Source organism: Mus pahari, chromosome 3, assembly GCF_900095145.1.
Source record: "Mus pahari chromosome 3, PAHARI_EIJ_v1.1, whole genome shotgun sequence".
Taxonomy (NCBI): domain Eukaryota; kingdom Metazoa; phylum Chordata; class Mammalia; order Rodentia; family Muridae; genus Mus; species Mus pahari.
In genome coordinates, this window is record NC_034592.1 from 155,546,938 (window position 1) to 155,574,208 (window position 27,271).

Genomic DNA, 27,271 nt, shown 5'->3' on the forward strand with positions numbered 1-27,271 from the left:
AGTGAGTTCCAGGACAGCCAGGGCTATACAGAGAAACCCTGTCTCGAAAAAACAGGGCCATCTCACTGAAACGAAAGAGAGAGAGAGAGAGAGAGAGAGAGAGAGAGAGAGAGAGAGAGAGAGACCCAGTTCCAACCATCACTACACTGTAGTCACAACTATTGCCTTCTTCTGGCCAGTCTCACAGAAAGCAGCCCGTAAAGCTCCTTGCAGAACCAGGCATACAGCCCCCTGTACCTGGCTGGAGTCACGTGTAAGGTGACATGAAATACCAAGAGAGGAATATACAGAGACCAGGGCAACTCAATATGATGAGTATAGTGCTGGTCATGGTGGCCGAAGTGTTGGGCACAGTGGATGTAGTGCTGGGCACAGTGAATGTAGTGCTGAGCACAGTGAATGTAGTGCTGAGCACAGTGAATGCTCCGAGAACTTCCCAGCCTCAGGTATGACTCTCCAGGAGAGGTTGATTACACTAAGCCACTGGTGCAGGAGGCCATGGCAGTCTTGGAGACCCTCGGAGGAATCAGGAATCGCTTCTGTAGAGCCACAGCCTCGGTGTTCTAAGACTGTGCCTTGAGTGCTTTCCTAGGTTCTGTTTGGGTTTCCGCACTCTTCTTTTTAATGGCTGTTCCTTAGCATGTTCCTCCTGCCATTACAACCAAGGCTCTGCACTCTGGGAAAAGGACTGGGTTTATCTAGACAGAAACGCAGGCCCCGAGTGCAGCTGCCAGGGAAGGGTACAGACCAGGCCCTGCCTGGAACAGCATGTTCTTTTGTTCAGGGACTGAACAGGAGGGACTTCCTTCTTATCCAGGCTGGACTTGCCCCAGGCTCTCCAGAGATGGAGAAACCAGCTACCACATAGCCTGTCTCTTAGCAGTTGGTCCCCAAAGTCAGAGCAAAAGAGACTTTTATCTAGGGCGCCCCAGGCACAAAGAGAAAGAACTCACTCACCTTTTGCACCTGGGAGTCCCCCATACACACACCCCGAACTCCCCCCCCCATATGTCTGCCCCCCCCTCTAGCCACAGGAGCAGACAAAACTAATCAATTACCACACCTTTCTCAAACAGCCCAGCCCTCAGAAGCTTCCCCTCCCAATGCCCTGGAAAGCTCTTGGCCAATCAGGCAGACAAAACCTGTCTGGCAGGGTTGTCTTCCAACACAGGGTCTCTGCCCTGAGGGGGAATGATTAATTATTCAGGGGAAATAGGCTCAGGGATCACTTCCAGGGCAAATGAGGTGGTGGGTTCCAGGAGCCACCCACAATCCTGGCAGCACCCTTGTCAAGAAGGGCCTTGTGTGCACTCTCCCTCCACTGTGCTGTCTGGAGACCAACCTCTTACCTCATACCCACCCAGGCTCTGGGTCTCATCCATGAACACTGGCCATGTTACCCTGGGTGGCTACGTCTGGCTGCCTGCAGCCTCTACCTTCACCATCACCTCAACCTTTTCCTTCAACTGGCCCAGTCATCCATCACCAGTCTTGGCGCTGGCTGGATGACCCCTCTCTGCCTTCTTCTATCCAAATAGCAGCTGTTGAAGAATGTGCCAACTGGCCTGCCACCCACCTCTGCTCTCAGCTCCGCAAGACTCCCCAGTAACCGAGGCACCCCCAAGGCCTCCTGAGAGGCTGCAGGGTCAGGCCCATCCTCGAAGTCTCGCTCCTTCCAGTCCCCCATGGTCTTGGGAGCTCTGGAAGGCCAGGCAAATCCCACCCCGAGACGAGTGGGTTCCAAGATACTGGCTTGGTTGGTGACTCTCCAGCCTTGGAGACTTCTGAGCGAGGACAGGTGACCTGAGAAGACAGAGATGACTGGGGACATCACACAGCAGATAGCCACAGCTCAACTGAGCACCGCTCAGCTTCTCACCACCCTCCTCCTCGTGAAGGTGGCCCCCTCACTTTGGGAGCTGCTGTGAGGGGAGCAGGCTACGGTGCTGTGGGTGGCCTCAGATCCTATTCGAGGGTTGCTGGTCTTCCTCACGCAGGAGCTTCTTCACTTTCTAGTCCAGCTCAGACCAGTTTCCTGTCTACCCCCTCCCCTCTCTTAATTCCGACAGCATCACCACGCTGGGGATGAGGTCTCTGGGCTTGGACTGCGACCCCAATTCTTCAGATGACTGTCCTTAAGGGAAGAGAGACACTGTGTATGTGTGTGGTGACAGTGGCGGCAGTGGCAGGGATGGGGTGTGAGGGGATTGTACTGTGCACTGCGGGCAGTTCAGTCACGCCCCGGGGTCTACCATCCAGTACCTCTAACACCCTTCACACACTCCTACTTTTGACAACGAAGTCTGCAGACATTGCCAAAGCGCCTTGTTCCCAGCAAGGTGACTGAGGCTCAAAGCAGTGGGGCCTCTGCTGCTGAAGGAGGAGAGCGGAGGGGGTGGGGGAGGGTGGGGGGGGCTGCCTCTCCTTGAGCAGCTGTGGCTCTCACATGGTACATGCCAGACCTTCTTGTCACCAATGGGCACAGTGACTCGGCACAGCTGAGGTTCCTGTCTCACTGGGGACTTTTTCCACTTGCTCCTCTCTTGCCAAGACTTTAGACATCCTGGCCTCCTCAGACTGGGCAGAGCAGGCACAGAGTGCCCGGAGTTCCTCTGGCACAGTCATGGCCCGACACTGCCTCTAGGCCTTTGTCTTCACTGGCAGCCTGCCCCAGACTTATTGGCACAGGCTGTAGGGTTTTATTTAGCCAGTGTCAGCTAAGCAGTGCTGGGCACGCAAACGCGGTGGATGTCAGCTGGACTGGGCTACACGGGGGCATCTCTGTGGGGGACAGCCTAGGTTTCAGTGGTGGTCTGGTCCCATGCTGGGCTACCTCCTTTGAAGCCACTACCCATCCCTTTCCTGTGCCAGCCTACTTGGGCTCTCCCCCAAAACCCTGACCCTTCAGAATTCAAGGGATTACTCCCCAGAGTGACATGTCTAGACCGGCAGTCTCGATGTGTGACTAAGCTTTGTGTGGTGGGGACAGGGCCTGGTCTCCCCAAGGAGAAATGTTGATTAGGGAACTTGGCATTATGGAAAATGATTGGACTACTTCTGGGACACCACCTGCGGTCTGTCTCCCCCTTCCTGGGGACAGACCTAACCCAGCACCAACCCAGCCCAGGGATTCAGACCTGGGTCTCTGAGCTTGGAAGCCTGGGACCTGCTTGCCACTGGCCAGTCCTCAGAACAGTACCCACGCTCTCACAAATGGCCACTCTTACCCCTCAGACAAGTGCAGCCAGGCCAGGGGTCTTCCTGAACCTGACCAGAAAGAAGGCAGGAGTTGGGGAAGGGCCCACATGCTGTGATCTCTGGCCCCTACTGACCCTCCCTGGTCACTTAAACCCCAGGACAGCTCATTCATCCCCGGTGGCCATCCAAGGGGTAGCTCATTTCCCCATGGGACTGATCACCCCTATGACTGGTACTCATGTCCCTGGCAGCTCATATGGAAACCCATTTCCCTGTGGCTCAGGTGGCTGCCTGCTCCCAATACCACCCAAGCGACAGTCTGTTCCCCATGGTCACCTACTCCTCTCATGGCTATCCACTCCCCGTGGCGACTCCACGCCCTACGGTCGGTCAGTCCCTCACTCTTATAGCCACTCCCACACCTCTCAATGCCCACTGCCTGCCCTCCTCCAGCCCCTAGGCAGCCACATCTGAGAGTATCTCATGCAGGATGGGCCCCAGGGACAGGGGCACTTTGCCTTTTGTCCTTATCGTTGGTCAAATTCTTTGAGTTTGGAGTTAAATAAGGAGCTCTCTGTTGTCTTTCCAGTCATAAGAATCAGCCTATTGTCACTGCGGACAGAGAAACACACTAGCCAGCTCTGTCTGGAGTCTGTCCTTTGAACGGTCACTTGGACACACTGTGCTCATGACCACAGCATGATGCTTTGGGTTCTTTTTTTTTCGGTCCCCTCTAAGTGACTTATGACACACAGTTCAGTAGAGAGAGGGGTTTGAGTCAGGTCAGCGGTAGAGCACACGCTAACTAAGATCCAGGGTACTCAAGTTCTATTCCCCTGCACTCATGTAACCCAAAGCGATGAGTGTGGTGTGCAGCTCTGACCCACTATTCGGGGAACAAGGGATGGATGATAAGCAGTCTACACAGTCACCAACACAAATTTTCAAATCTTTCCCATCTGCACGGACGCCACGGGCCAACTGAGCACCAGGTATTATGTGTACAGCTGGGGAGTCTCCGGCTCCGACCTACTGTAGGAGACCCGGGAGGGGGGCGACTCTGGCTTTGAGGTTCCTCAGTTGGTGTGACATCAGCGGCCTCTGTAGAGTGGGCGTGAAGCCCTGTGGCTCCTTGTAGAACCTGTGACCTAAGAGCCGTTAAAGGTGAAGACATCAGAGTCCTTCCCGCCCATCTCACGGCCACATCTGAGCTAAGAGCCGCTGTGCTCCCCAAACTGTGGCTCATCCCCAAGGTCTAGACACCTGCTTACAACACTCTCGGGCAGCGGGGCGGGGCGTCTACAGCGAGACACACACCTCGAGCCCTGGGTTTCCCTGTAGGACTCTGAAGCTGAGGTACAAACTCACCAGGTCTCTTTGTCGGCTTCTTGACCGTCACACTGTGTGTACTTACAGAACCTGAGGTCTGGCGCACAGTAGGTGTTCAGCAAGTAAAACACAATCCAAGCACAAAGTGGTCTGTACGTACAGGAAGGGAGGGGACCTCTCCTCAGCAGGGGAGGAAGGGCTCCGTCTCTTCAGACCCTCCTCAGAAAGTCCAGAGCAGTCCTTCCACTGCAGGGGCTGAGGTCCCAGGTGGGTTCCAGCAGCCAGGCCAGGGCCAAGGACGGATGGGCTGCCTGCTGCCTGCTGCCTGCTGTGCGCCCCTCCCTGCTGATGCAAGCTCCTCCCCGCTGGGGATAGGGTGGGATTGGAGCTTTTACTCAAAGATGGTCTCTACCCTTTGTGAGAGAGTGAACAGGTGTCTCCCCTCTCTTCTCCACCCCCCTAGAGTGGAGAAAAAGACCTGCCCGCCATCAGGCAGGCAGGGCGGGCCATGATACCTCCAGCTTTGTACTTGATCCACTTGGAGCTTAAAGCCATGGAGGCTCAGAGACACTCAGCCCACGGCTTGGTGCCAGCATTGCCCACCACCATACAGTCTTGAACATATGGGAAGAAAGGATCCCTGCGTGACTAGGCGCGGTTCCTGCCTGCAAACTTACAGTGCCTGCATTCCCCTAGGAAGACAACTCCTTTGAGCGCCTTTTAGCATCTCCTTCAGGAGCCTAACTTTTCCCACTGAAGTCAGAGGCCCCTCAAACATTCTCCACTTGTCCTTCAGTCTAACCCACAGCTTACTTAAAACAGACCGGCCTCTTGAGTTAGAAGGTGCCCACCCCAAGGCACACATTCTCTGAGAAGAATCGCCCCATTTTGAAGCGGGCTCTGAGGGCAGCTGTACCTGTGGACATTCTCTTTGGGTGGGGACAGAGTCAGATCCTCTAGATCCAACAGCGAGCCAACGGTACCTCTGTCCTGGGTCTCGATTCCACCCCGGGGGCTCAGCAGGAACGCCCTCGCCTGGCTAAGACTTCAGCAGGCGTTGCCTGGCTGCGTAGAACAGCGGGTACGCTGGTGGAATCCTGGAGCTGCAGAGCTCACTGGTGCCTGGAACCCCCACACCTGGCCTTGCAGACAGCATGGGTGTTGCTTCAAAGACCACACAGGGCCTGTGGCAGGGGGATGGACTCTTGGAGGGAGTTCCCTCCTAAGAAGCAAAGAAAAGAAGAAGCTGTTCAGAACACTGACTGGCTCAGCCCCTCGGGCCTGCGGCAGGTTCTAGGAAGGAGTCGGTCTGGAGGTTGTGTCTCTCCCTCCAGCCTTGCCACACCACGCCTGTCCAGAGAGAACTCGCAAACCCTGTGTCTTCTCCAGGGTATCCTGAGTCACCACCTCCATCCAGACCAATACTGGCTGCTAAGGTCAATTCAACCAGGGACTGTCTACTGACCAAGCACGGAGCCCACTTCTGCAAAGATGAAGAAGGTGCTGGGGCTAACTGCAGGGACTCTGCCACCTACCAGGGCTTCACACAAGTACCCCCAAGTATCACTGTCCACAGTGGTAGGAGGGAACCCCCCCAACGCAGAGAACTATGAGAAATGGCTGGGGTCGGCACCCCTGAATACTTGGTGCTCTGCTGTGTCAAGAACCCGAGGGGTTGCACTGGACTTTAAAGCTTATCACCGCTGGCTGTTCGTCACAGCCCCCTAGATCACTGTCTTCCTGGTGAGTGGTTAAGCCAAACCGAAATCAGAATTCACCAGACAAAAAAAAGTCAAAGCACAAAGCGGCGTCACAATCGCCAGACAAGCCCTGAGCCACACACCCAGGATGCCCCCCCCCACCCCCGACTGGGTTCGGGAATAAGCTAGGGGCTCTTAGCCTCTACTCCGGCCCAGAGCCAGGCTCCATGCCTGCCAGATCCAGGCGTGCTGGCATTCCAGTCAGCCAGCCTCAGTGCCCCCGTGGGCTGCAATAAAAATTCCTAGACAGGTAGTCAGGTTGGAGGCCAGAGCAGGATGAGCAGGAAGGTGGGAAGGGCCGGAACTCCCTTCCAGACCCACGAGGGCTGGGGTGTCTGCTGCCTGCCTGGGAACTCATCTGGTTCTGGAATTCAGAGGCCTGGCTGGGGGAAAGTCTACAGAACTTGAGTCTAGGTTGGTGGAAGCTGCCATGCTGTCCTCCCAGAGAAGGGAGATGGGGATGAGGACGGAGGAGCCAGGTTCAAAGTAAGGGCCAGGACTCCAGGGCCACACAGACCTCTGCCTCACCTTCTTCCTAACGGGTGCTGGGGAGGCTAGCCAGAAAGTCACACTTGCCGACCACAAAGCCATTCAGACCCTAGCACAATGAACAAAAGATTTGTTTTCTGTTCCAGAGGGAGGAATGCTCTGGACCTTACAGCCAGCATCTGGAGGCTGTTACCCCTGAGCCTACATGTTAGGGTGTGGTGAGAGTCTGCTGTGGCACCCTGAGATTAAAGTGACCCCAGCACCTATCGGAAGAGCCTACACTGTTCCTGAGGGAAACCCCACTTCATCCACGTCTGCACGGGTCTCCAGCCCCTTGTCTCAGGTAGGGCCTTGGCCACTTCCCTCCTCCACTGCACTTAGACACAAACCGCAACTATCCCCTGGGGTCTAACCTGGTGACCTTGACTAATGGCTGGGTGACCTCAGAAGGATAAATAGCGATGCTCCCTTTTTAAGAGGTGCTCTTGTGGAGAGCCCTGATTCTGCAAGTGCAATGGTTTAAGACAGGGTTCATCTATGTAGCTCCAACGAGCCTTGAACCACAGAGATATGCCTGCCTCTGCTTCCCATGGGCTGGACTTAATGTAGGGGAGGGGGTTAGCATCCCGGATGGCTTCCAGATGTCACTCACAGCCATCCCAACTTTTGCTATTTCCAACTACTCTATGAAAGGGATTAAAATTGCTTAATATTTCCCAGCTGGAAAAAACAATTCACGCGACCTGGTTGGTTGGCTGTTGTTGTTTTGTTTTGCGACCTGGTCTCATGTAGCCCAAGCTAGCCTCAGACTCCCTATGTAGTGGAGGATGGCCCTGAACTCCCAATCAGTAGGATAGGAGGTGCACACCACTACACCATGCCCAGTTAATGCGGGGCTGGGGATGAAATCTGGGGCTTGAAGTGTGCTAGCCACGCACGCACTTGCTACTGAGCTACCGCCACTAACCACAATTAGATCCATTTTTTCAGTGCTGGGAACTGAACTCAGGACCGTACACCAGCCAAGTGCTCTACCACTGAGCCACACCTCCAGCTCTCCAACTCGCTTTTACCCTTTAGCCTTTCCTTAAACACCAAGCCTCACAATGCCAGTGCTGCGTGGGCCGTGTTTGACAAGCATCTCCCAGAGCACAGGTCTCTCAAACGCTAGGCAATCCTCCTTGTACTGCGTAACAGTTTTTCTGGGGACCAGGCTATCATGTCTCTGAAGGCCTCTGGGGACTTCCTTGATAGGGCGGATACCCGAAAGCTTCTGGACCCAGTCCAGCCAATCGGTAGCCACCTGCCCTTCTCCCTGAGCCTCAGTCTCCCCATCTGTAAAATGGATTTAGGGGGGCCCTGTCGGGGTAGCGTGTAGCACTATGCCTTGCATACAGCAGGTGCTGAGCACATCAAGGAAACCAGCAGCATGCTGTCTACACAGCCCTGTGGGTGGGGGTAGGGGGAGGAGAGGAGGCAAAGGGCCAACAATGTCCATCTCACAGATGAGGGGTTGGAGTCTGAGAGCCACACGCCTGAGGCCACGTGGACTCTGAGGCTACTGCTTCTGTCATTTCTTCCTCAGAGAACAGTGGCGTGGAGAGGAGGAGGAGACTCGCTCACTTTGGGCTATCCACTTGGACAGCCATGGGCAGCCCAACCCCCACAGGACAGGCAGCCCCAGCCTGTGGTCTAGGCTGTCTGGGAGCACAGCAGATCTCTGAGTTCACCACCTCTGAGTAACCGCTTCCTCAAGACATGACTCACATCTGTCTGGGGTCACCCACACCCTCCTTCCCCGCGGAGGCAGGCAGGCAGGCCAGGTGAGGCGGGTACAGACAGAGGCGCTCTGAGGTGCTCTGGCCTGCCAGCAGTGGCTCTGGAGCCACAACAGTTCCAGGAACGCCAACTACAGGCCTACCGCGACTTACAGGCCCTGTCCTGTGCGTCTCCCAGGCTGAGACCCAGCCGCAGGCCTTGGCCTGAGACTTGAGGCTCAGATGCAGGTTGCAAAGTGTCTCTCATCTGGAATTCTACTGAGTTCATTCCCTTGGGGCCCAGCCTGGTCCAGGCAGCTCTTCTGCTGAACTGGCTGCTTCTTGGGTTACCCACGTTCCAGTACCGTGGTCTCAAAGTCACCAGGCCGTGTCAAAGGGCTGACAAGCCAGGGGCAGCGTGTAGGACCACAGAACCCACAGCACATCGGCTTCTGGGGACAGGTGGGGGTTGGGGGGAGGCTTGAGAGACACAAAATCTGGAGAACTTAATGACTTAGGGTGAATATCACAATAGAGGCTCAGGCTGCAATCCTTGTTGTCCCTTACCTCACCCTGGAGGAGTTTAGTCTGCGAGAGAGCCTTTCAGGTCCTCTGACAGAGAAGGAAACTAAGAAAAAAGGGAGGGAAGAGGTAGGGGGTGCAGCTAAAGGCTGGACTCAGGTCCTGCTTCTGCCATAGCTCCAGAACTTTTAGGATAGGCTCGCCAGCACCCTGCCTGCGGCTCCTTGGTGTGGTGATTCCATCTCGGCTTTGTCCTAGCACCTGTGGGTCACAGTGACCCCTTTTCCTTCAGTTGCAACCCAACACCGGACAGTTCCTGTTCTCTCCTGCTCAGAGCCATGGGAATCCCTGCCCGCTGGCCCGGTGACCCTTCCAAGAAGGGAAGGGCGTGTCAGAGGGGAAGGCTTCCCAGCTGGTCAAAAGGGACACACACACACACACATACACACACAGAGAGAGAGAGAGAGAGAGAGAGAGAGAGAGAGAGAGAGAGAGAGAGAGAGAGAGAGAGACCCAGCTGGAGAAGTCTGAGAGGGCAGAGGGAGAGAAAGGCCTCAAATCAGACACACCCCTGACACCATGACAGGTGACACCATGACAGGCTTGGCTCTGCCTGGGCAAGCTAAGCCCATACTCCAGGATCCCTCAGCCCAGGTTCAAATCTGCCTTGCAACCATGTGCTGAGTGATCTTTGGCAAGTGACTTGGCTCCGCCTCCTTGTGTGCACTGAGGTTGCCATGAGGATTCATGAGGCAGGGCGTGCCGAGCGCTGTGAGCACCTGCCGCTGCTAGGGTTTAAAAAGCCACTGGTTGCTGTGGGGGAGTACCCAGGGCAACCTCCAAGCAGACAGAGCTGTGAGGTGTCGGGCAGGACCAAGTCTCCCAGGCTCTCCCCTGTCTCGCTCTTATCTCTGAAGCATCTCTAAGTCTCTTCCAGAGAAAAGCCCCCGTGCTTTTCTCTAGGGTATAAAGGTGCTGAGGCTACAACTCAAGGCATCCGTGGAAGAAGCAGGCAAGCTTCTCTCTGGACTGGGGTTTGGGGTGCTGGTTTTATAGAAAGACAAAGTGTCACCAGGGGAATGTTGCACTCTGTATCTTAGTCCACGTCACCTTGGAACAGGTCTCTAATAAATACTGGGGGTCTGGAAGACCTGAGAACTGAGGGGAGGGCTGAGTCCCTGCAGCTCAGGGACTCAGCAAAGGACAGCCTGTGACTCGTTAAGCAGCCCAGGAGACTCCCGCATTGACAAGAAGCCAGAGGGCCGGGGGCCTTCTAGTAGGAGCAATCCCTCTCCCTGTCAGGGCTCCGCAGCCTCTACGGCTCTGCACCGCCCTGGAGCGCCACAGTCGGTCAGTGCTCTGACCCACTCCGAGCACACCAGGAACACCACTTGAGTAAGGATCCGAGCCCAGCAAGAGGATGCTGCAATTGATTAGCAATGCCTGACATGAACAGCAAGTGGAGTACTTAATCGATTGGCGGTCGTTATTAGGCAGCCCCAATCTATAGTTTGAAAGTCACAAGGCAGGTCAATACAGTCACCAGCAAGTCTTCAAGTGAACTTTCTCGTGTTCCAGGCCAGTAACTGGACACATACTGCTGGCCTGCTCTATTCCTGGCCTAGGAACTGGAGACTTGATAATATACACTGCAGAATGGGCTCCCAACAGGGAGCTGTGCTGGTGAGGAATCCTAAGAGGAGGTCAGCCAGGAGGAAAAAAATCACCCAGGAAGGGAAAAACTCAGGTAATTATCAACCCTTGGATCTGAACTTACTTTTGGAGCCTCCACTCAGGGCCATAGGAAGCTGGCTGTATAATTACACCTCCGGGCCACGTGGCAAAGCAGCTCTAATTGCTTCCAAGATGGCACCAAAGCGACCATTTTAATCTAGAGGCCCAAAGCAGCTAGTAAAATTAGGCAGCAATAATACCGCGTGCAAATTCATATGCCCAACAGCAGGGCAAGACCCCAGCGCAGGGTATGCCTGGTACTTATTGCCCAAGAGATGGGACAGGTGCAGGTTTCTTTCATAGAAGCCACACAGAGCTCCAGATTGACACTCTTGGGAATATTTAATGGGTCTCCATCATCCTAGCTAAGACAACTGCCATGTTCAAGGCCTGGTTGTGGTAGGCCCCTCTTCTTCTTCTATTCCAATCCCATAAATAGATTAGAGAAATAGCTCCCTCCTATGGCTGTGACCCCGGGGCCACTGAGCTGGGCCCCCAGCATGAATCACTGGTGGCTCACCAGAACTCCATTCCCTAGTGACTGGACGATAAGGAGGCGGTGCAGACACCAATAAATGAATCACGCCTTCCGCAAGACCAAACCTTTGGCTTTTACAGACACCACTTACAAAGTAGAAAGGAGAGAACAAAGAAATTACTCAGGCTGTTTGCGCAAAGTTGATTCATACGTTCGCAGAATTATTACCGACTAAATTGTTTGTGGAAAGGCAATTAGAGCCATGACCAGATGAAGCTCACCAGCCAGGGAGCTGGGAACTTGCAAAACGGCGGTGCATGTGCACATTCCTGAGGGTTCCAGGTTTGAGGGGCCTCTTCCTCTTTCACCTTAAATTCTGTAGGCGAGCAGGCAGCCGCCTGGTGTGTAGAGGAAGTCAGAACTTCCATTCGGAGTCTTAGCAAGTCCAGACATAGAGGCAGAACTCAGCCCTTCTTTGGTTAGAAGGCTAAAACACACCCACCAACCCCATAGGAGGCGGTTTAGATCAAAGCCTCGTAGAAACGGGGTCTCCAACAAGTCACCCCACGGGATGAGTTTGGGATCTCACGAGAAAGCCTTTGCGGTCTGTTTATTGCAGCCCCTGAGTCGGGGGCAGCCCACCTTGGTAGGGGAGCCTGATTCAGGAGAATTAATTGTATCTTCACCTGTCTCCTGCTCCCAGGCAGAGTCCCACTTAGCATCAACGCCTACACCCCCACGCCGTTCAACGAACGCCTGCTTCTCACTGAAGAGCTTCACGGATAACTTCTCTAATCACTTCAGCACAGGAACTAGGAGGCTCTCAGAACAGCAAGAGCTACAGCAAGGCGGGTTGAGCTTACCAAAGATCCCATGGTTTGAGACTGCCAGAGCCAGATCCCTTAGGGACCTTTCTGTTTGGTGGGACACAGTTTGGTGGGACATTTTTTGGTGGGACTGTTTGGTGGGACACTGCTTGGTGGGACACAGTTTGGTGGGACACTGGTGGGACACTGTTTGGTGGGACACTGTTTGGTGGGACACAGTTTGGTGGGACATAGTTTGGTGGGACATAGTTTGGTGGGACACAGTTTGGTGGGACATAGTTTGGTGGGGCACTGCTTGGTGAGACACGGTTTGGTGGTGCTCTGAGGGAACTGAAACAAGTGGTACACAGTGCCTCTCTTGAAATCTGGTCTTGGTGGGTAGTAGGTGATCAGGTAGCCATGACCACTGGGACTGGAAGACCTCTCAAGGAAAGGACAGATGGTCTTACCCTTATTTTCTTAAAACTGAATTTGGCTTCCCACTGCCCTTGAGCCTAGAACAGTCTAGAAGCTGACTTTACCTGTCCAAAGTTTAAGGAGCAAATGGAAGGGTAGTGCCCGGTAGGAACCGAGCAAGGGATTTCACAGATAGACATGGAGATATGACTTTATGAGGGCAAGTCACGTGGCTCAGCAGGTAAAGGCGCTACTTGCCACCCAGCCTGAGTTCAATCCCCTAGGGCCAAGGGGAGGGATAAGGTCAGTTGTCCTTGGCTTTTCACACATGTACAGTGATGGGCACACTCACGCATACACAAAACTTAAAATGCTTTAAGATGTGTATTTGTATAGTACTGAACCTGGACATGCACACAAACTCATCTCTGGTTCCCACCACTTCTCCTGTACACTCTCAAAGCTAGATCTCTCAGGGACCGACAGAACTCTTGCAGCCTTGGCAAATGAAAAGTCATTGGTAGCAGGAAAGGTGACAGAGGCCACAGGCAGACAGACCCTAGATGGTCCCTTTGAAAACATTGCCCCCTGGCAGCCACGGGAAACCTGGTGACCAACACAAACCCACTCTCCCACCGGCTACCTGTTACCCACATCTGTAATAGTATTGATCATGGGTCCTACCTGCTCAGCAGGGTTACATATCCTACTGTCACCCCAAAGATGTGTGTTAGCGACGGGCAGTTTCTCTAAGCCGGAGCCATGTGACTCTCCAGATCTGGGCTGTGCCTGTCCATCCCTGGGGGAGCCCAGTGCTATCAAGGAGGAAGACAGCTTCAGTGGGCAGAAGAACTAGAAGATTCTCTTGCTCTTGCCTCTGTGAGAAACAAGTTCCCATGAGAAAGCTGAAACCGACAGCACAGGACTACCCAGCTACTCAAAGGCTAAGGCACCGGGACTGCAAGTTCCAAGTAAGCCTAGGCTACGAGGCCACCCTAGACGGCTCTGCGAGACTCCGTCTCGAAAACAAGCGGCTCAGTGGCAGTGTCCATGATCACCGCTTAGCTCCTTGAGAGGAAGTCACAGAGTCCCAAATTTTCTTCAAACTCATGGGGAGCTGCCTGCCTTTGCCTCCTGGCTGCTAAGGATAAAGGTGTGAGCTGCCAGGCCCAGACTCCTCCCATATGGCCTCAGTGGCTTGCCCAGTCCTTTCCCGGGGTCTCCATACAGGAGACAGTATTGCATTTTTTTTTGCTCTTCTGGCACCTTTGGTAGGACCGTGACAATGGCTGGTTAACCCCAGGTTGGGAGACATCTGGGCTGTGGTAAGAAGGAACGGGCGCAGGACAGATTTCAGCTCCTACACCTTGACTCAGCTTTGAAATCTCTGAGGCGGTGGGTAGGAGGACGGGGCACAGCTTCCTGCCCCCAAAGACTTGTAACTTCTGAGCATGAGAAATAACTTGTACCAGGAAAGCTCGATCAGCTGCCTTCACAACCCCACAAGGTAGGTGTCATGTCCCCCTCCTTCTTACGGAGGGGTGAGAAGCAGAGATGCAGGAAAGGCTCTCAGCTGGCCTCAAAACTGAAGGTCTTCAAAGCCTATACCCCGACCATATCCTGATCTGCCTGGAGTAGTCAAACAGGCAGAAATGAACACCTCAGAGCCTAGAAACTCTGGGGGTCAACGCAGACTCTCTCATCCCATCTAATCGGTGGGATTCGGTCTGAGAGCCGTGAAGAGCCCAGCATCTGCCGCTGTGCCTCACTCCTTCCCTGCCCGCCTCCCTGGCTAACCAAGGCCTAGGAGGTGCCCACCAGGCCCGGGGGACATTACAACAAACAGACACGGGCTCCAGACTCAGCCTCTCTGACACTGGTGACTAAAGGCAAAAAAAAAAAAAAAAAAAGACGCCAAGTGACGACTGCACAAAACACCTAGTGACCACCAGGACAGGTGTGAAGGTTCAAGTACAGAGGACCCGAAGCCCAGTTGGGACTCTCCCATTGGAATGTTCAGCAGCTCTTAGAGTGTTCCCAGTTGTCAATCACCTGAATGACACAAGGCGCAAGCGTGAGACAAATGCTAGAAGGCGTTCTGTGATGTCCCCAATAATGTCTGGATTTGGTCCCTCTGGGGACATCTGTCAGTCCCGTGTCAAACCCAGCTGTTGCACATGGTGTGCTGGGTGTCCCAGAGAGACGACTCCCCACAGAACCTAAGGGGCAAACACATTTCCAGGGAATGTCCGGCCCTGGCTAAATGGAATGGCCTGGCTCTGGGAGCCTACTGTTGTTAGCAGTTGATGGGCTAAGCACACTTGCCAACAAATCATACAACAGGAGATTGCGATCTTAGTGCTAACGACCCCTGCCATGGTAAATCTTGCAAAGAACACTGGGTATGGTGTGGGAGGCAGAACGCACCTAAGCACGAGCAGGCATCAGATGCCGGCTGTGTGACCTCAGACAAGTGTCTCCCCCTCTCCGATCCCACTCTTCTATTTGCGGATTGGTAGTAACACTTGCTTCTCTCACTGGGTTGGTTTTAAGACCAAGAGGGAAAAAAAAAAAAAATGTACCGGGTACACAAAAACCTCTTCCGGATCCAACCAGTAAAAGGGAAATAAGTAGACATTCGCCAGTCACCCCGAGAACAGAGGAGGAAAGCCATTCTGCGGCTCCCAGAAAGCTGACACCCCAAACTCTTGCAGGTTCCACAGTGCCAAAGCCATGCTATGAGCAAGCCAACCTGGGCAGTTCCCTGAGCCTGATGACGATGACAGTGACTTCTGCCAGTGACTGACAAGGCCCTGGTGAGACCACCCCACCCCCACCCAGGGTGTCAGGGTTTGGCTTTGTAGTGTCACTGGATGGGAACACGAGGCTTCAGGAAGGGTAACAGCCCACTTTGGGAACGAGGCGGGGCAGAACCAGAACAGAGGCCTATCCCTCCCATTCATCGCACCAGTGGCCTTTGTACTGGAAGCTAAGCAGGAACCCCGATTTCCCAAACTGTGGGTCTCTTATTTGCCACTAGACCCAGTGGGATATCTGGATGTCACAGGGAGGTGTTGACTTCATGGCTTAGGTTAGCACCTCCTCACTGCCTCTGCCTCTCCCCCCCCCCCAGCATCTGTACCCCAAAGCTTCTGGGATTTAAAGACCCTGCTGGCAAGCCCTAAGACACTGTCTGGGCCTCCTGTGCCAGGGCAGGCATGCTGGGGTTTCCACCAGCTTGTCTGCAGTGGGCCCCGGCAGAAGATGATTATGACACCAATATTCAATTACTGGTATTCAAGGTCAGCACCCCAGGTGAGCCTGTGGGCTCCCGCATTCCCAGCTGGTCTGCGCATGGGGAAACCAGCCTTTGACAAAAGCTTTTTAAGGCAGCCAGGCTGTGACCAGCAGAGGACAGGACAAAATAGTTACACCTAAGCCCACTCCCGTCCCCTATGCAGAGAAGAGACAATGACTGGGTGCTTTGACACCACGTTCAGACAGGTCACACGACAGGAGGTCCCGTCCTCTGACTTTTGGTCACTCTGCAGGACAGGTCACTCAGTGGTGGACTGTGTCTGTGGGTGAGTTTTGTAGGTGTTCTTGGTGAAAGAGGAAAACATAAAATAATCAAATAAAAGATGCCAGCATTTTGAACCCAGGAGCAACGGAGCCTGTGGTATGGTGGTGGGGCCCTGGCCTGGCTCACACGGCTGTGGGTTCCACCTTCAGCCCAGAAAAATCAACTCATTAATCAGTCTAGGGGTTTCACACCACTTTATCACCCAGGCACTCTGTAATTGAAAGGTCGGGTCCACGTGGACACGCACATGCGCTGCCGGTGGGCTGAGTGGAAGTGGGAAGCCATCCTATTAATTAATTACGCACTTATTTCGTACTGCTAGAGACGGAACCCACAGCTTCACATGGCAACCCGGTACTTAACCACTGAGATATACTTCCAATCCATGGTGGCCTCGGGGAAATGCTTCCCAGCTCCCTACCTGAGTACAACACAGGGTGACCGTGACCGTGGTGGCTGTCAACCGTGCCACACGGGTCTCTGACAGCCCGTTTCCCGGGCGGGGGGGGGAGCACGGTACCTTTTTCAGGGTTCCCTAGGACACACAGAGAGCAGACATTCAGTTCTACCTGAGTGGGGGTAGCACCCGCGTTATGCTATGACTTCAGAACTCGAGGGTCTCAGCCTCTCAAGCTCCACTATGAGCCTCCCAGGCCTGCCTGTGGGTGGTGACACCACAGAAGAGAAGGCCACCCACCTAAGCCGGGACTCTGGGTTCGCCAGCCTCGTCCCCTCTCTCCCCTGAAGCCCCTGCTTTCGAGGCTTGTCACCCCCCCCCGTTGACACTACCTTGCTTTCCTCTTTACAAGGACAGAAGGAAAAAAAAAATCCAACTTCCAGGATGATGGGACCCTCCCCACGCTCTCCTCCAGAGGAAAAGCAGCAAGGAACGGTCGCTATGCCTGTGAGCTCACGCGCTCCCACGAGTGTGAGATCATCCCCGAGTGTGCAAACAGTTATTTTGTACCTTGACAAACACTAAACTGGCCTGTCTGGCCCAAGACCACAGTCACAACACACAACTCCCTTGCTGCCTAATGACCTAAGACCCAGACAGCAGAAAACCTGTGGGTTAAAAGTCCCAGTGCGGAAGGGAGAACATGATTGCTGTCCAATACGCGCCATTCACCCTGGACCTAGAAACACCCGTCTGCCCTGCAGCCAGAACCTTCACCAAACGAATCCAGGCTGAAACCATCTCCAGGAGACACCTCTTTCCTTCCCCTGTGGTACACAGCGGGCGCTCAATAAAGGCTGAGCAGATGAGTGGTGGGTGCCAACTTCAAGGAGAAGCAGCCGATTCTGCTGAAGCAAGCAGTGGTTCCCAGGAGGGCACTCGCAGAAGGCCCGAGACAGTCTGCATGTCACAACTAGGAGAAAGGTACTGCATCTGGTGGGCAGGGGCCACCTGCATGGGCCACCCTCCCCTTCCCAACAAGAGAGCTCCTTGGCTCGGTCGAGAGGCTAAGTCGCCCTGGATTCAAGCAGTATCCAACACAAATGCTGAGCGTCAGACAAACCAAGGGAGGGAAAACCGGAGGTCCTCTGCATGGCAAAGGGTTCAGAACGGTGTGTGGGTTGGGAGGGGGTGGGGTGGGGGTGAGCACATGTGGGTACCCAGGCAGCCTTGACACAAAAGTGCTCTCTACCTTACTTTAAAAATCTTTTTTAAAACATTTATTTATTTATTTATTTATTTACTTATTTATTTATTTATTTATAGTGTGAGTGTGTCTGTGTCCACATGTGTGTGAGCGTACATGTAACTTTGGGGAGTTGGTTCTCCTTCCATCATGTGGGTCCCGAGGCTTGAACTCGAATCATAAGTCTTGGCAGCAATTGCCTTTACCTGCTGAGCCATATTGCAGACCCCTACTTTTTTTTTTTTTTTTTTTTTTTTGAGACAGCTTATCTCTGTGGCCTGGACTATCAGGCTAGAATGGCTGGCCAGTAAACCCCCAGTCTCCACCTCCGCAGCACTAGGATTACCAACCTCAGGTGCGTCCTTCGTCCTGGAAGCACGGTACCCACTGAGCCCTGCAATAGTTTTGTGTTAGGACTGAGGAAGAAATCAGTGGCTCAAGGACCCTGGCAGACGGTGTTGTTAACAATCGGGGCTGCTTCTGCGTCTCCGACCACCACGGGCCACCCTCTAGGGCCCTGGTAAAGTGAAAACCAACTCGCCTCAGTCAGTCTGGAAGACACTCTCAGAGTGTCTGCTCCGCCAGCCACAGGTTAAAGCAGGAGTGGAGAGCCTGGTGTTCGACTCTGAGATGTAACAGATTGGGAAGGAGGTGGAAAGAAAGTACCAAGAAATGTGTTTATGAGGCAAGTGGTGGTTCCTCAAAACAGCCACGGAAGACATAGGCTGTGGGCTCAGGTTGATCTCCAAAGAACTCTTTTAGGGACTAAGATCTGCCACCCAAGTTTCCAAATTCAAGGAACAGCACACTGGGTCCAAGAGAAACCACTCACTCATGTCTACCTGAAGCACAAGAGCTCCAAGTTCACTCAGCTCCTCCCGGCTCTGGCACAACCGTAGGATATTTGAGGAGTACAAGGCGGGATGGAGCAGTGGGCCAGAGGGAAGCCACCAGCACTGCAGCCAAGGCTGGAGTACAGGGATGGAACCAGAAAGACCAAGGAAGGCTTTAAAGTCCGTTCTAGAAGAGTGTCCTGAGGAGAAGCCCCAGGGAGTGCCCTCACAGGTACTAACTTGAGTTCCTTTGGGTAAAACAGCCTCGGGTCTTTCTTCCCACCCCACTTCCTACATTTTGAAACAAAGAAATTCCAGGAAACACCAGCCTAAGGCTTCCACCACCCAGACTTTCGGGGAACACTAGCAATAAACTGTTGCATTATTAAAGTGAGCCCCTCCCGGTTTCACTCTCTCTTTTTAGTAAGTAGACTGTGCACACACAATGTGGGGACAATCCTGGACTAACGGGTGGTGGCAGGGTATTTCCAGGCACCAAGCCTGGGTGAGCCTCTTATTCCAGTGTTGATGGGGGCAAATACCAGTTACCACTAAGAGCTTCAAGACATCTCTGTTGAAACCAAGATATCATTAGGGCCAATTACCAGTCTGTCCTCTCCTCCCCCCGAGTGGGTTCCAGGGACGGGACTCAGGCCGTCAGGCTTGACAGCCTCTTGCTGGTACTAGAGCTGGTTCAACGAAGGGACAGAATTAAGAACGACATCTTTTGTTGTTTTTCAGAGAAAAGACAAGACCAGATTGTCTGTGCCTGGTCTTTGTCACAGGAAGTGCGTCTCTCACTTCCACAGGAGGCTCCCTAGGGCATTTCTAGAAGAGAGACCAGAGCAGGGTCTCCCCAAACACGTGCAGACAACTAACATCCTCTACATGGTAAATTCCATGAACCTCTCTAGATCACACAGGGGCTCCTGGGAAGCCTTAGGGTTTGGTGCCAAGGAAAGATCACAGACTGCTCACACTGGCTCCTGGCAGGTTTTCTTGACACCGTCTGTCTTGGGGCAGCAAGGCAGCTGGGGAGACGTGGGACTCAGTGAAACCAAGGCTTTCAATTTCAGACTGGGGGACAGTCAAAATCGGCCCAAGGACCCCACCACCCAAACCTACTTTCCCTGCTCAGGTGGGGCCCGGCCGTGGGTTATTTTTACCCCTGATGCTTTACTGTACACGCTGGGTGTTGGGGCGGGGGGGTGGGTGCAAACTGTGGCAGCTGCCTGCGGAAAGCAGCTTATGAGTCACCTAGCGACTGCCCAGGTCTGTGGCAGTTGCCCCTGGGCTCCATAGAGGACCGCTGTCTGGGTTAGGGGGAGGCTGTGTGCCCTTTTGCCTGAAGTGCTTTGGGGTAAGATAAACTAAACAGAAAGGCAAAAAGTGCCCCCTCCTCCCCAAAAAGTGGGTTAGGGGAAGGGTGCAGATTAGAGGCAGATGGCAGGGAATGAGGTTTCAATTCTCCACCCAACCCAACAGCCACCTGGGTGGGCCACAGAAGTAGATGCTTGCTGAGCTCCACTTCTGGAGGTGCAGGATGGGGTTCAAGCGGGGCACTCACCACCCTGAGTCTACCGCCTCCAAGGAGGTCTCAACACAAACTGCCCCAAAACTTTGACTCATTTGTAACCACCGTCCCAGCCAGAGTGAGCCAAGCAGTCCAGACAGAGGCTATTTATAGGAGTCCGGGACAGACATTCACAATGACACACACTGGGGATCCGCGGTGGGCTAGACGCGCCAGCGCTGAGCCCTGGATTCAGACACCTGAACACAAACGGTCCTTAAATCTGGCTGGATCCAGATCATATCCCCAAACCCCGCCACGAGCACAGAGCAAATCAGTCACATTGAGATGCAGGGACACTCGGACACACTCTCGGCCGGCACAGACCGCGACTCTGATCCACAGACACCTAGAGACGCGCCGAGACTCAGACAGACAGACCAGCGCACTCTACATACGCACGGAAACCCGGGACGCATCGCCATGGCCACTCCAGACACACGCCAGGAGCCCCAGACACCTCCCGGGCCAGACAGTGTCTCCCCCGCCCGCTCCCCCGCCCAAAGTTGATAAAGAGCCTAATTGCTCCATCGCCGCGGCCCCTAGGGAAAACGGAATGGAAACTTCCCCGACTCGGCCCGCCTGGCCCTCCCGAGAGGCGCGACGTCCCCGCCGAGCCCCGGGTCCGAGTCCGGCCGGGCGGGGCGCGCGCGGCGGGGACCGTGCCAGGCTCGTAGCGCCGCGGGACAAAGCCGGGCCGGCCGCCAGCTGCCGCGAGCCTCCGGGAGGGCGCGCCCCGGGCGCGGCGAGCGCAGCCGAGGAGCCTGGGCGAGGCAGGCGCGCGGCCCCTGAGTCCCCACGCGATCCTGATGTCCCGGGCCGGGGATCCCACGGGGCTGTCCCGGGGGGAACAGGGCACACTCACTGATCTCCATGCTGGGGAACAAAGAGCGCTGGCAGTTGCACGCGCAGGAGACATTGGGCTGCCCGGCGGCGGCGGCGGCGGTGCCGTTGACCCCCATCAAGCGGTCACGGGCGGCGCGGGGCGCGAGGCGCGGGGCACGGGGGCGGCTCCGGCCGGCGCGCGGGGCTCGGGCCCCGCATACAGCGAGCGGCGCGGCGCGGGCTCGGGGCGCCGCGGAGGTCCCCGGGGCGAGCTGGGTCCCCCGGCCGCCGAGCAGGAATCCCGGGGCGGCGTGCCGTGGCCGCGGGCGGCGTGCGGGGCACGGGCGGGCGGCCGGGGCGCGGGGCCGCCGGGCTCAGCCTGCGCGCCGGCCGATCCGCAGCTGAGCGCCGCCGCCCGCTTCTCATTCAAGTCCAAGGAGATCGGGTTGCGCCGCGCGCCCGCGGTCGGAGGCAGGCAGACGGTCTGACGTCAGCGCTAGACGGGGCTGCCGGTTCCCACCGCGCGGGGGCCGCGGAGGGGGCGCGCGCTGCGCCAATCCCCGCCGACGGCCCCCGCACCCTCCTCGGCCCGGGGGGCGGGCCCGTCGCGAGCGGGGCGGGCTCTTAAAGGGCCCGAGCCTCGCATCCTTGTAGACCGGTCGCCGGCGCTGCGTAGACCCGGCGCCCTCAGGACTCCGCAGGCCGGGTCCGCGGGGGCCCCCGTGCCTGCGGCGGCCACAACACAGAACAAGAATCAAGACGAAAAGTTAAGGTGTTCTCCTCTCCAACTCCTGCCCCTGGGGCCCTCCACCCAGGCTTTTGGGGGCACCCGAAGACTATACGGTTTCTGGGGCGCCTTGGAAGAGTTCAGTGCATGGAGATCAGAGCATGGAGGGTCCGGAGTAAGGACCCATCCATGGCCGTATTTCTCAGGAGACTGAGAATTAGTCTGAGCCCCTCCGCACCCCACAACCCTGCGCGGTTCGTTAACTGGGCCTTTTGGATAGACTGAGATTTCTGTAGACACGCCCCGAGAAGCGCCCCTGGTCCTTGCCTTGTAAATTAGTGCTCCGGACTGGGGGTGAGAGAGAGTGTGTCTGTGTGTGTGTGGGGGGGGGTCACTATTATGGGACACCCAAGCAGTTACACACCCTCACCTTCTATCTGCCGCCCCAAGGTCCACCGACTGGGTTGTGTGGCTAAAGGGGGTCAAGGGAGTGTGCTTTTTGTTCATTAAGTTTTAATTAATTACTGGAGAGCTATGGGAACCCGTGCTCTGGCTTCAAAGATATTAAACTGTTACATAAGAGGCCTCTCAACCCTAGCGCAAAGCTAGCCTCAAATATGAAGTACGCCTCTTTGACCCATTCCTAAACTTTCAGTTGTGTGGCGTGCCTACTATGTGCTAGAAACACACCAGATAGTAATGTCTCTCATAGCAACTTGGGGAGACAAAATATTATTTGGCTTCTTCTTCTTTTTTTTTTTTTTTTTTTCTTTTTTTCGAGACAGGGTTTGTCTGTATAGCTCTGGCTGTCCTGGAACTCACTGGCTGTCCTTGAACTCAGAAATCCGCCTGCCTCTGTCTCCCAAGTGCTGGGATTAAAGGCATCTGCTGCCACGGCCCAGCATTTGGCTTGATTTTACAGCCAGAGAAAGAGTTCAGCTAAGCACAGCATTGAAGGCTCAGGAAGGTGGAGCCTAAGTTCTGCACAATCTGATGGAGTACCTGTCCCTGCCCACAAGTGATCCAAGGACTTTAAGGGGCTGTGTCCCTTGTCGTTAGAGAGGGGGGAAGCTTTCACAGGTTTTTGTTATTTATTTTTAATAAGCTGGAAGGAGTAGGTGAAGCTGAGAGAATAGTTTGCAGAGCAGCCCAGGAAGTGGGTTCCTCTGCCCAACCTTTGGGGACCTAACTTGGAGGAGCCACCCCGGAACCCAGTGTCCTCCCAGAGGGAGATTCCAAGATACCTAGTCCATTTGTTTGAAACGGCAGTTCAATCTTGCTTTTTGTTTTTAATATTTTTAATATATGTATGAATGCTTTGCCTGTGCATGTCTGTGCAACATGTGTGTCTTTATGCCAGAGGCCAGAAGGCCATTGATCAATCCTCTGGGAACTGAAGTTACAGATGGTTGTGAACCACCATGAGGGTGCTGGAAACTGAACCCAGGTCCTCTGGAAGAACAGTAAAGTACCGTTAAGGGCTGAGCCATTGCTCCAGCTATCAGCTCAGTGTTAAAGCCAGGACAGGGCAGGGGCTTCATTTGTTCTCATTCTAATGCAGGTGGCAGGCAACTGTGTCTCTCCCTCACGGGTGGGGGGTCTAGCCTCACAGTCTTTCAAGATTGGCTAGCTTTAAAAGAATCTTGGCAAAGGAAAGGAAGCAGGTTCAGCTGCACCAGGACTGTACAGTTCTGGCGGGATGCTTTGCAAAAACAAAAGGTGGGGAAGATTTACAAAAACATTTTGTAAGTTAGAGGGATTTAAAAGTTTGAATTCCTTTGCATAAAAGTTCCTACAAGGTGTGTGTGTGTGTATGTGTGTGTGTGTGTGTGTGTGTGTGTGTGTGTGTGTGTGTGTAAGAGAGAGAGATTTTGGCTAGGGGGAGGGGGTGTTATGGAATATTGTCCCCTAGCAGGTTACCCTTTGTAGAAAAATACTTTAAAAGCATTTTCCCCCCAAGGGGCCAATGAAGATTGCTAGGCTACACTCCTCTTCCAACAATTCATTCTGCTAGTCTATCAACAAACTCTGAGAGAGCCTGGGACCTTAGCAAAGGGACTCAGCGGTGTAGATCTTGTCCTTCAGAGGTCTTGCAGGAGACCTGTCTTGTCCATCCGTGGGAAGCGTCTTCACCGTTGGCTGTACTGGAAATGGGGCAGATTTTAACTTAGTTTTTTGGCGTGTGTCTCAAACTCGGGACAAGAGGCTGAGCTGCCTGCCTAACATTTCAATATTCTCCCAGCATGCCCCGGTCCCTACCTGTTACAGGGTATGGCGGGCAGACCCCTGCTCTCTACCCTGAACTCTCTAGCCCCTCCCCCAGAGGCTCTTCTCTATATAATGCACATACAGTTTGGTTACCTGCCCTGTCCTCCTTTTGAACCTTTGGCCTCCTGGCCGCTCTCCTTGGTTCCCCTCTCTCCCTTGCCCTCCTCCTCTCCCTAACGGTTCAAGGTCATGACCGTTCTGGACTCTCCCTAATGTGTCTGCCTCTGGCCGTGCTCTCCCACAAGTCTATAATAACCAGTCTCTTACCTGGGAACAGTCCTGTTCTTTCCTTTCCTTTTTGTTTATATTTCATCCAGGTCACATGTGCGCGAGTGCCGGTCAGGAAATGACTTGCAAGAGTTGATTCTACTTCCAATTGGTTCCCCGGCAATTGAACTCAGGCTTGGTAGACAGCTAGTTCCTTAACCTGCTGAGCCATCTTGCTGGCCTTTTATGTGTAAGGCTAAGTGTGTGTGGGATACCTGGGGAGGCCAGTAGGGGGCATCAGATCTTCTGCAGCTGGCGTTGCAGGTGGTTGTAAGCTGTGTGACATGGGGGTTGGAAACGAAGCTCAGGTGTTCAGGAAGAGAGAGGTTCCTGCTCTTAAACACTGAGTCATCTCTCCAGCCTGTGTAGTAGCTTTTACACAGCAGGTAGAACCAACCAATAAATTCAATGAGTTGGAAAACAAACAACCTTCCCATTGCCCTGATCGCCCATTGACCTATCTGGTGTGACAGCTATGACCACCATTTACTGGGTGCTACAGTTTGACCTTACTCTGTTGACCCATCACAGTAAAAATGAGATTGGATGGCTTCATGGTGTCTGAGCCTACCTGCTGGGCATAAAGCTGTGTGATCTCAATTGAGTGTCTTCACCTCCGTTTGGTTTCCTCCTCTGCAAAATGAGATAGCTGTTGATGGCAAGGTCATAACAGGGCTCCAGGGAGTTCAGGGCCTTGAGTGTGTGTGTGTGGGGGGCATTGGTGGTGGGGGGAACATAGCAATTCTTGCTCACTGAATCCTCAGGGCACCCCCGGGGAGGGAGGTGTCTGCCATCATTAATGTCCATTTTGCAGGCCAACAGACAGATGGCTTGCCTATGAACAGGCCCTTGGCTAAAGCCGTCAGTAGGAGAGGGAAGAGCTCTGGAAAGACCATGGGCTACACCATTAGCACTCCCGGGGGCTTTCAGGTGTGGGGGCTGCCAAGAAAATCCAGGACATGTGATTAAATCTGAATTTCAGATACACCTTGTACAGTACCAGTATCTCCCTCACGGTATCTGGGTCCCACCTATGCTAAAGTGTATGTCTGAACTCAAGCTTTCCGTGACCTGAATGAATGGTTGTTTTTTGCTGGCCCAGGTACCTCTGATCGTGCTGAGAACTGGGCTGTAAGGTCAGAGCCCACTGTCAGGATGGGTGCATCCTGTCCAGGGGGAGTGAGGCAGTGTCACGAGGGTGTTAAGTGAAGGTGGGGGACTCCTTCTGCCAGGCTAAGGGACACAAGTCAGAGAAAGACTTTCCTCCCTCCTTCCCTTTGTCAGGTACCTGGGGTCGACACCTCTCCTTGCAATACCTGAGCCACATTCATAACCTTCCTTTTTAAATAGGTCTGTGTTGCCCTGGATGGCCTTGAACGTGCAATCTTTCTGCCTCAGCCTCCCAAGTAATTGTGCCATCATGCCTGGCTAGGTTATTTGTTCATTAGACAACAAACTGTCCTCCTAGTCTAGGCTGGGCTCTGTGTGGCCCACCGGTGTAGGGGCTGAACGTGAGACAAGCTGAGACCACAGACATGGCAGCTAAGCTGGAGTCAAGGCCCAAGTGGTACGTACCTGGAGAGCTCCTCTCACTCTGAAGGCCAGGTGGGATCCATCCTGTCCTGGTAGCTGGCCCTCCTGGGGTGCATATTCTTGGAGGTGAGGCAGACCAGACTGTATGTGTATGGACACAGATCTGGTGATAACTCAGAGACAGAGGCAATGGAAGATCAGACAGAGGAAGGACTGCGGCTAGGAAGCTGGGGCAGCCTCTCTGGGAAGGCGGAGCCAGGTGTGAGTGAGGCAGCAAATGCCAGGCAGGGTTAAAGCTGTGGGTGGTATTGGAGCTAAGGGCCCTCTTGGTCTCAGGAAGTCTGGAGTTGGGGAATCTATTTCCCAATCCAGCGACGGTCACGGAATTATGAAATGGTTTTGTGTCCCCAGGCAACTGGCGAGACAGGCCTTTCAGGGACTCCAGACAGCATGGCCCTGTGCCCTACCCCTGAGCTGGATCTGCTCCAGAGGAACATGCAGAGAGAGAAGGGCTTGTCCTGGCCGTGAGGGGGCTTTGCTTTCATTGTGGCCAGTGTGAAGCCAGCTGCAGGGTAGGCTCCTCCTCTGAGCCCCACACTCACAGGACCCCAGGCTCACTTCTAAGGCCCTCTGACCATGTTGTCTCAAACTGAGTGATCATTAATACTTTTTGAGCAGAGGCCCTCAAAAACCCTGTGGCCAGCCTTGTGCAGGTGCCAGGTCCACACTGGCTGCCAGATGAGGGTGAGCAGGAGTCGGCATGGGGTTTGGCTGGGCCCGACGGAGGTTGGCAATGTCTTCATGGTGCCCACTGGCTGCCGGAGACTGGGCGCTCTGGAAAGTCATGGCTCAGTCAACAAAGGGCTTGCTGTGAGAGGCCTCACCGGGGCCAGTCCTCCCCCATCACCTCTGGCCACTGCCCCCTCCACGGGGACCAAGGGGCCAGGCCATTGCAGAAGCAGTCCCAGGCAGCCCTAGGTGGTTTCGTGACTCACCATCCCAGATCTTCTCCTGGCTTACGACCTTTGAAAGTCCTTCCAGCGGAGGCATTTCCCCCAGGTCATTCCCAGCATGCCTTGAGCCAGGCTCAGTCTCTCTGGACTTTCTCCAGGCATGTTTTACTTAATGTTTATCAGGGCCTGCCTATCCCTCACATTCTTCCTTGTAATCCCATAAATATGCCTGGGGTCCCGCCGGGAGCTAGTTCTTACGACACTGTGGCACACAAAACCTGGAGTCTAAGCGATGATTGTTCTCGTTTGACAGCGGAGGGTCACTGGGGTTTTCGGGAAGGGTGAGTTTAGGAAGAGATGCGGAAGCAGGATGCTTGGGTCTGAAACCAGAGTGGGGCAGATGGCCTTCTGCATCCCTGCCCTGACCCCACCGTTCTGCCTCGGTGGTGCTAGACATCTCAGGCCCCTCCAGCCTCGTGAACTCCAAGATCTCCTCCATTCACCTTTCTTCATGGTTCCCCTTTTATACAAGCTCATCTAGGAGGCAGAATGGCTGTGTCTACAGCAAGGCCAGAG

The 27,271-nt window shown here is 54.5% G+C and overlaps 2 protein-coding genes across 2 annotated transcripts in view; both read right to left on the reverse strand.

Annotated features, from left to right (window-relative positions):
* Pmepa1 (prostate transmembrane protein, androgen induced 1) overlaps positions 1 to 21,433 on the reverse strand; it is a 50,099-nt gene extending 28,666 nt beyond the window's left edge. The window contains exon 1 of the mRNA XM_021193302.1: positions 20,988 to 21,433. Within this exon, the coding sequence (XP_021048961.1) occupies positions 20,988 to 21,084 (97 nt within the window). The 5' untranslated portion in view covers positions 21,085 to 21,433. The remainder of the gene's footprint in view (positions 1 to 20,987) is intronic.
* LOC110318073 (atherin-like) lies at positions 21,084 to 26,588 on the reverse strand. The gene is made up of 3 exons (XM_021192818.1): positions 26,471 to 26,588; positions 21,516 to 21,673; positions 21,084 to 21,431 (listed from the first exon to the last, which is right to left on the reverse strand). Exons 1-3 carry the CDS (start codon positions 26,586 to 26,588, stop codon positions 21,084 to 21,086), a joined length of 624 nt encoding a protein of 207 aa, XP_021048477.1.
* Between the last annotated feature and the right edge of the window lie 683 nt (positions 26,589 to 27,271).